Below are 9627 nucleotides of genomic sequence, written 5' to 3'. Positions count from 1 at the left end.
AAAATAATAACTAAACAAACAAAACAAGGAGTGCATGCTACTACTACAGAGGACTCAAGCTCAGTTCCCACACCCATGTTAGATAACTGCCTATAACTCCAGCTCCAGGGGACCCGATGCTTGCTTTCTGTCTTCTGTCTTCCTCAGGTGCCTGCACACAAGTGGTCTACGTTCAGACAGTAAAGATCAGACTCCTTTGTTGTAGAAGTAACTTTTATTTACCTCACTAAAAGTCACTCTTACTCACCTGATGCAATTGTCATCTCAGAGGTTTACAGCTGAAGAAGCTCAACCTTTCTAGCTCTTTCTAAACTCTGGCTGGCTGCTTCAGCTCAGCTGTCCTGGCTTAAACTCCACTCCAAGCTGACTGATTCAAACTGCTGGCTTCTCTCAGGTTCTCACTGAATTGTTCTACTGGGCCTCGAATCAACTCTAGCAATCTGTTCTAATCTTTTGGTTCCTTCTCATCCTCTGACTCATTCTGTCTTCACCTGTGCTAACTTGTTTTCTGCAACGTGTCTCTGTAAAACTGTCCCAGTAAAATTGCTCGTTCTCTCTCTCTCTCTCTCTCTCTCTCTCTCTCTCTCTCTCTCTCCATTGTTCTATTTTTCCTATCCTCGTGAGAGTTGCACATATCCTATCTCTGACTCACTCTGTCAAATCTTTCTCAGATCCATCACTTTGTCTGCCCCTCAATTGGACCTCACTTTCAAACATGGCTGCTTCCTTCTACAAACTAAGTTTACCTATATTGTTTGGGATTAAAGATATGTACTAAGTGCATGTCTGCATTCCAGCCAGAGTAGCCATGTTGCTGAATTAAAACTCCTCCACAGTTTGTTTTCTCGTTTAATGATTGATATAGGAGGGCTCCGCCTACAATGGGAGGTGCCATCCTTGGATAAGTGGCCTGAGTGTGTTAAAAATATTAAGCAAGAGTCTGGCTGGAAGAGAGAGACACCCAAGTGACCTATGGTAAGTGAAAATGTGAAGAAGAGAGAGAGAGAGAGAGAGAGAGAGAGAGAGAGAGAGAGAGAGAGAGAGGTAAGAAAGCAAAGCTGAGCCTTTGGAGCACTGTGGAGGGAGGTGGACCTGGAGACATCGCAGCAGTGAGGAACAGGCAGATATGAGGAGCCTGTGTAACCACCTGGGGCCATGGTGATGTCCTGGCCTGGGCTGCCAACAAGGTCCATGTCTGGATCTGAAGCCTTACTGTAGCCAGGTCTGTGCTAATGGCTGTGGCCTGTGTTGCCACCAAAGGCCATCTGGATGTCAGTTGTCCAGGCTGCTGCCTGAGACTATGTTGATGGCCTTAATGATACTAGAGGCCAAACTGATCTGAGGCCATGGTGACACCCAGGCCATAGCAGCTACCAGGGCCAATATCTGGATCTGTGGTCCTATTGCAGCCAAAGTCTGTGTTGATGTCCCAGGATCATGCTACCACCCAAGGCCATACAGATGTGTCTGTTCTGGGCTGCCACCTAAGGCTGTGTTGGTGTCCCAGTACTGTGGTGAGCTGGCCCTACCCCTTGCTTGCAACAGGAGAGCTAGTCCTGCACCTCGCCTAGGCAGAATGGGAGAATTGGCTCTGATGGTGTTGGTGTGGGAGAGCTGCCCCCACCCCTCATCTACCTTGTGGTGGTGTGGGGAGAAATGCACCAAAGCTCACCTCCACCCCCATTACCCACACCATGTGGGTGAGCTGGCCTTGTTGGTACTGATGCAGGGAAACTGGTAGGGCTGCCCAACTCAGCTACCATCCAGGGCCCAGGTCCAGAGCTTTGAGTTGGCCCTCCCAGAATCCACTGCATCTATGAAATGTTGGAGTACATGAAAGGAAGGATCTAGTATTAATAGTGTAGCAGAAGCCAGAGGCCTTGAAACAGATGATTGACTCATTACAACCAACATTTTTAAGTAAGGCTGTTTGTGCAAAAGGGTAGTTCTCTGTGTGACACACTGCAGCTTCCACATGGAGATTTTTTTTTGGTCTTATTTTATTTTGTTTTCTTTTAGAGGGGAGGTGCAGCAGCAGAGGGTGGATATGGAGGGACAGGGAAATTATTGGGATTGGTGTGCATGATGTAAAATTCACAAAAAAAAAAAAGTTTTAAAAAGCTAAGCAAGTCATAGGCACCAAGCAAGTAAAGCACTCCTCCATGGCCTCTGCATCGGTTCCTGTCTCCAGGTTCCTGCTTTGAGTTGCTGTTCCTCTGGGATGGGTTATAAGCTGTAAGATAAAAATGAACCCTTTCTTCTCCAAGGTGTCTTTTGGCCATGGTGTTTGTTATGGCATATATACTTAGCCCAGGGAGTGGCACCATTAGAAGGCAAAGCCCTGTTGGAGTGGGTGTGTCATGGGTGTGAGCTCTGTACGGCATGTTATCAAGGAAGTCTAGTCTCTCATAAACTGGTTGAAGATAAAGGAAGCAATCTCCCATGCTTTTATGATTAATTCAAGTATATCATACTTGTGTTCTCAACTTCCCTCCTAGCATTTTGTTGTCTCTCTGCAAAGATAAGCTCGTTCTCATTGAACTCCCTCTCCATACGTGCCCTTCTCCTTTCCCTTTCCAGCTCATCTCTCAGATCTTGAATCTCTGCTTCATACTCCCGTCTTATCCGTGCTCTCTCTCTCTCCAGTTCCTCTCTGTAAAATTCTTTCTTCTTCCAGGTTTGTTTCTGAATCACACCCTCAGCACTTTCATACATCTTGTTAGTAAAGTATTTTCCACCATTTTCCCTCACCATGCTCTGAACTAAGGTCAACAGCTGCCTCTTCTGCTCTTCCTGTTCAGCTCCTGATGCTTTGTTATTGAACAAACAGTAGCGATTCCGGAACTCATAGATCAACTCTTGAAGGACTTCAGGAGCCGTCTCTAAGTACTCATGGATATCTGTGTCTTCCAAGTCATCCTTCCTGGTGAGCAAGAGTATCATGAATCTTCTAGCCTTTTTTTCAAACATGCTCAGAAGTTTCCGTGTGGCCTTGTGTTCTTCCACAGTATAACGCCCCAGTGGGATGACCAGAAGCAGAGCATGAGGCCCTGGAGAGGTCAGAGCAACACAGCGAGTGATCTCCTTTTGTGTGTCAGCATCTGGTACCTCAGTGTCGAAAATGCCAGGTGTATCCACAACAACGAGCTCTTTCCCATCCCAGATGCTCACTCCTTTCTCACAGACCTTGGTAATGGATTTTGCACAAATGCCAGAAAGAAATGCTTTTCTTCCAAGGATGCTGTTCCCTGTTGAACTCTTTCCTGCTCCAGTTTTTCCAAGTAGGACAATTCTCAGTTGGGGACTTCCTTGATCTTGTATTCCAAGCTCTAGAACATCAAGGAAACAAAACCAAATGTTAGACTCAGCCCCTAACAGGTAAGCATATAAAGTTGGACAATCCAATGCCCACTCTCTGGTTGCTTATGACCTTCCCCCCATGTTGTTACCTCTGCCCTACAAGGCCAACAACAGATAACCTCCAGGTCTAAACACCTGTCTTCAAGGGCTTGACAACTGGTCCCTCCCTTAATGTCTTTTCTTCACTGCCCTTTTTTAATATTCTTTTTGAGCTCCTCATTCCAACCCTTTGTGATTTCCAAGCACCCAGCAGGGGAAATAAAGGCTTCAGAAGAGAATGGTGAACCACTTTTGGTAGCTGCCTCACCTTCAGAATCCAGAGTGGAACACAAAGTGTGATTTTTGGGGCATCTGCAGAGAAGGACATAATTTTTTCCTGATTTATATTTTAAAATGACATTTTCTTTCCACTGAGAGCCAAGTAGGGGAACATGTACAAGCCTTAAGGTAGTTTCCCATGTTTTGGAACCAGAATTCCAGGATGAAAGAAGTAATATGACTGAGAACACTATCTAGGGTGATCTAAGGAAGGATGCAGGCAGGGGCAGTTCACATGAGTATTTACCTAACACAGGAAAGTGCCCCATCAGAAAGATCCTTGTGGGCATTGGCTTCTTGGTCATAGGAAGGAACAATGGAAGAAGGCATGAATGGTAGCTACTATGCCATAATTAGCCAGCATTGGCACCACATGGTGATTGTTAAACTAGAACTCCTGCTTATCCCCTGCACAAGCTAGGAAACCCCCATCTGCCCTCCTTCTCCCAACCCTGCCCACGTAGAGAAATCTCCTGTCTGCTTGATGCTTGGAGAAAACTCTGGGCTAACATGTCATCACTCTCCGGCTCTGAGCTCCCACCCAAGTGTGACCACCCTCAGGCTCAAGTTTTGACCATTTATGGGCACAACCCCAGCTCCTAGATGGCACATCATCCCTCTTCACCTAAATTCTATAAAACCCACTTGCTTTAGCCTGGATAAGTGACTTCACTGACCTCCACCTGTGAGACTGGTGAACCCACTGGAGAGCTGCTTCCTACTAAACTGCCTTTATCTACTTCTCATCTGGTCTAAAGTGGCCCATATCTGCATTACTGGGGAAGAGAAAAATGCCTATCAGTGATGGCCCATGATTAGACTGCAATCCACACCCTCTCCTTCCCATCCCTGAAAGCCCTCCTCTTTGGGATCTAGATTTGCAACTCTTCTCAGTGAAGTGTACCCAATGGGTATGGGTCTGGGTCTGGAGGACACTGGGCCGTGCTTTGGAGGACAGGCAGACTAAATGTTCAAAAGCCCTGAAGCACCGTGGCCTGCCTGCTCCTTGACTCCGCTGCAGCTGCCGTGTGAAGGTCCCTGGACTGGCTTGTCTGGCAGTAACAGCCAGGAGAGAACCCTCTACCGTGGTCTGCCAAAGAGCTAGATGCCTATACAGAAGCTTCTTAAAGCACGGGTTGTGACTTCATGTGGGGCCACAAAATTGAACATGGAGAGAAAGCGAAAAAGTTAGCAACAGTGAAAGATTCTGAATGCACAATGACTAGAAAATATTTTTAAATCGAAGGTGTAGTGCATTTGTAATGTCTCTGGCAACACTTGACTGTGTTTTCTGATGTAACAGCAGCCTCATTACTGACCACACAGCATAAAAACCTGCTCATACCCTGCAGCACCAGGGTACTGCCTGAGACATCCTGACTTGGACTTGAGACTAACACTACTCTGTAGTATGTACGTTGTGAATGGCATCTTATAATTGTTTATTATAAACTTACAATATCAATCAACTCCAAAAACTGTTTGACATGCTCTGTCCTCCAAGATCAAATATTCAGTCAAGCTCTACTTATGCAAAACAAAACATAACCCAAGTATATCCACCTCACTTATGTGCAAATATGTTGTTTTAAATTGAAGAAAGACAACAGTACATTTATTAACTTTAATGTTTTATTTACTTTTCTTGTACCTGGCCTATACTTCTTCAGTGTTGTCAAGGACTAGTTGTTAACACAACTTGTTTGTAGCTGTAGTGTACAATTCATTGCTTTAAAATGATACTCACAAAATTTAACATCTCCATTGCTCACATAATTATGTCTTGTGGTGAAAACACTTAAACTCTACTTTCTAGTGAACTGTAAAATATACTACTAGGTATGTTCACTATGTTATGCAGTAGTTCTTCAAAAATTTACTCATCCTATCCAACTGAAACTCCTTGTGATATGAATGGGGCAAATATATTTTAATCTTTAAGAAACAGTAAGTTATACACACATACATATATACATAGCAAATATATATCAGAAGTTCATTTCAAATTTTGTATGTTCGACTTGTAACCTATTTTATATATGTATGTACCTCACATAAAAAATTTGGGGGCAAATATTTAAGAAGTTCTCAAGTACACACATCTGTGAGTCTGTCGAGACTGACAGGGAACCACTGCCTTGCCACAGGTACATAAGTGACACATCTGTGAGCCTATCAGGACTCTGGCAGGAGCATGAGTGAGAGCCCAATGTTAACTGATGTGGTTCAAAGAAATGGCCGATGTTTTAAGCGACTATGTACTAAGGTAGTTTGATAAACAAGCAAAGTCTCAACCGACATTAGTGAACATGGTGAGTAGAGGATCGGGGTGCTCAGTGGCTCACTGCTTCATTTGTTGATTGGAATGAAGCAATGGGAGCAGGGAGCCAGACGAGGGACCAATGACCCCCACATTGCTCTCTCTCAATCCTCCTTCAGGGAAGGACAGAGACGTGACTAGAGAGGCCATGGACAGCCTTTCTGCCCGTGGGAAAGAAGAGGTAGAGCTGTGCTGAAGGCAGGCATGGTGGCTCAAACCCATCATTGCACTGGAGAGACAGGAGCAGGGTGTCTATCACAGGCTCCAAGCTGGTCAGGGACAGTGTGTGTGGAAGCCCGAGTCGAAACAAACAAAAGAGGGAAGAGGGAAAGGATGGAAGGGAAGGCTACGCCAAGCTCTGGCCCAGTGAGAGGCCAGCGGGGTTTCTTCTGCTCAGCCTGAGGGACATAACCTAATACGGCATAAAGAAAGTCAAGAGGAGCCGAAGAGCAGAGAAATGAAGAGAAATTTGAGGGCTGCAGAATGGTTTTCTCCCGTTCAGTTGGGGACTGATAGTCAAGACAGGAGGAACTGTACCCCTCCCTGTCTGCCCCCCCCCCCCGGACTTCTCCTGCACTTTGGCTACTCTGCCCCACACCCCAGCTTCTCTCACCATGGCTGCTCCTTGAATTTTCCGGGATGGACCCCACACCACTGTACTGGGCTTCCATTGTAGTTCAGATCCCTACAGATAAAGAAACAACCATGGCAAGTTATGAAAAACACCTGGAAGTCCACTTCCTGTAGCCAACACTAAACGGTTTACCATAAGCTTGGTACTTTGATTTCTCCTGCCCCATCCTCAAAAGGTCACCCGGGGATTCCATTCTTCGGGCTATTTTTTTTTCTTACACAAACTTAAACCCAACCAGCACCTCCTTGTGCTGGTCCTATTTCCCTCTGCCTCTCCCGCTAGTGGATGGGTACTATCCAAACTTCTTGCTCAGCTTTTCATTGTGACTTTCATGGGCATCAGGACAGAACCCTTGACTACCCTCCTGTCCTGGGCCTGACTCCTTGTCTCGATAAATGGTATCACCACACAACCAGTGGCTCTAGTCTTGGCTCCCTGCCTTGAACCCACACCAAATCTTAACAACTACATTCAGAAATCTCAGTTGTCCCTTTGTTTCTGCCTTCATGTTGATCAGACCCATTGCTGGTCCTTGTCAGTGTAGCTGGGTGGGGCCCGATCACCTCTTCTTGGATCCCTTTATAACTCTACCACCAGATCTCACTTTCAAAATAAAATTCTACTTTGCTTTTCTTGCTTGAATTCCCTAGCAGCTTCTGAGTCTCTTTAGAGGATAGTTTGAACTATTAGAATGGTTCAGAAGTCCCTGCATGAACATTTTCCCTGAAGCCACTGGCCTCCCCTTTGTTCCCAGGGTCCTTGAAACACTTTTATCTCCTCTGCTTTTTCAGAATTCCCCCTTTTTGGGGGCACTACTCCAACCCACCACCCAGCCGGACCCACTCAGCCTCTGCTTCCTGAGAAGCCCTCTCCAACGCCTCTCTCCTGCAGCAGCACCGATCTGAGACTTGGGCTTCTAAGGTCTCTTGCTTTTGCTGTAACTGCACAGCAACATTTCCTCACCAAAGACATGGTTGTAAGATGAAATTATTTTCTAGCATATTATGATTGTCTCCTCTTAGACTATGTGACAGGAAACTTTCAAGGAATAGACACAGCAGTGGACAAAGGATGGGTCTCAGTTTGCTAAACAAACTAATTGACTTTCTTGGGTCTTTACTTCTCTCTGTTTGGTGGCCTGTGTACCCAGCCATGCTTCCTTGTTAACCAAGACAGTCATGTAGAAACACTCAACTCATTCCGAATGCTTCCTCTACCTACTACATGTGAACATATTTGAGAACTCTAGAGCCAGTTGTAACCAGGACAGGTTGGAGTGCTCCTTGTTAAGGACAGAGTCCTCACACAGGGAGCCATCAGTTACAAATGTGAAGCAGAACACTAGATGCTTCTTTTGAAAAAGGCTCCTTTCTTTATGCCCGAAGGCCAGGTGGGTGGAAGACAGCTTCTCACAAACTAAAAAGAAACCACGAACTTACATAAAACATTGGTTCTCAGCACAGAGTCAATATTGGTGATTAGTGAGGAGACCCAGTATCAATGGTAGAAAATTTCTCAAAACTTTCTCAGGGTGTGGGGAGACAGAGGGCACAGGGTGACAAAGGGGCTCTTTAGACGCTAATTCATATGTAAAACCAGGACCTGTATTTCTGTAGGTGCTGATTTCATTGACTAAGTCATCCCTCCTTTGCCTATGGCCAAATGTCCACTACTGGCTTCAGAACTGTAGCCACAGTGAATGTAACCTGCCTACTCAGGTTACTACCTGGAGGGAGCTAAGCTCTTCTAAGAACTCAGGAAGAAATGGTTCCCCCAAAAGGCAAGTTCCCTAGGAAGCAGCTTACAGGAAAAAAGATAACAGCTAGTGCTGACCCCACCCTGCCTGCCTGCTTGGTGGAGCTGTGCCAAGCTGTTCCTGTTAGGGATTCCCCCAACCCTACCTTCTCCCTGTTTGCTCCCTCCAAGCTAATTCATTCATTCTCTTCCTTGGAAGAGTCAAGTTAAATGTTTTTGACCAGTGAAGGAATACTTTCTCCATAGAGAAAGTGTCTTCGAAACAGTAAGCCCTGAAGCACACAGGAATTTGTAAAATTCAGCCTTCAACTCAGATTACCACCTAAAATGATCAGTCTGGAAACAGAAACCAATGAGTACAACTCCCAAGAACAAGTCTGTCAGGAGGTTTACTAGACACAGCCAACAGAGAAGCCTCCTCCTCACCGAAATCAACACCCACACCATCTATATTCTCTGCCCATCCCTATTCTCTTACCTGAAAATCTGGGTCCTGTGGCCTTCTCTGATTTTGCAACAATACTAAAGCCAGAAAACAGAGTAGCAGAGAGGAAGTGAGGGGGAGGAACTATGGAAATAGGAGTGTGCAAGGGACCCACCCATCTTCCTAGCTAGCTGTACTGCAGAACTTTCTGCAGTCCTCGTGTTCTGTGCCATCTCATATGGTGCCCATGGGCTGCTGGTAGCTCCTGAGCACTTGGAATGGATAAATCATCAGTGACTTTTTCCATCACCAGGACCTTAGTTGACTGCAGTGGGGTCCATCTTAGTAAATAACAGGCAGTCGCTCTTGCTTGGCAGAATGTTCTGTAAACATGAATGACAAGGACTTGGTTGGCAGTGATATTGAATCTCCTGTGCTATGGACATTTTGGTATTTTATACTTCATGTAATTCATGAAACAGTTGGATTTAAATGGGACGTTTATATTATACTCCTCCCCTCAGGGGTCAAGGCTCATTATAGAAGAGGGGTGAAAGACAGGAGGCAGTGAACATCTGCAGTGAAACACTATTTGCTGGATATGACAAGGCTATTTCAAACACAAATTTGCACAGACCAAAATCCATCACTGATGGGGAAGGGCTCATGAACTCTTGCTCCTAAGGAGCTGTGGGCAATAGATTATTACTAGTGTGCATGCGCGTGCATGCGTGCATGCGTGTGTGTGCGTGCATGCGTGCGTGTGTGTGTGTGTGTGTGTGTGTGTGAATTTGTGAAGTTTTTCTCAAGACTACT

The 9627-nt window shown here is 45.6% G+C and overlaps 1 protein-coding gene across 1 annotated transcript; it reads right to left on the bottom strand.

The window, feature by feature from the left end:
* Nucleotides 1–1982: 1982 nt before the first annotated feature.
* Gimap4 (GTPase, IMAP family member 4) lies at nucleotides 1983–8897 on the bottom strand. The gene is made up of 3 exons (NM_173153.2): nucleotides 8866–8897; nucleotides 6612–6683; nucleotides 1983–3329 (listed from the first exon to the last, which is right to left on the bottom strand). Exons 2-3 carry the CDS (start codon nucleotides 6667–6669, stop codon nucleotides 2455–2457), a joined length of 933 nt encoding a protein of 310 aa, NP_775176.2. The 5' UTR covers nucleotides 6670–6683; nucleotides 8866–8897; the 3' UTR covers nucleotides 1983–2454.
* Between the last annotated feature and the right edge of the window lie 730 nt (nucleotides 8898–9627).

This window comes from Rattus norvegicus, chromosome 4 (genome assembly GCF_036323735.1).
Source record: "Rattus norvegicus strain BN/NHsdMcwi chromosome 4, GRCr8, whole genome shotgun sequence".
NCBI classification, from domain to species: Eukaryota; Metazoa; Chordata; class Mammalia; order Rodentia; family Muridae; genus Rattus; species Rattus norvegicus.
This window is presented reverse-complemented; position numbering and strand designations above follow the sequence as displayed.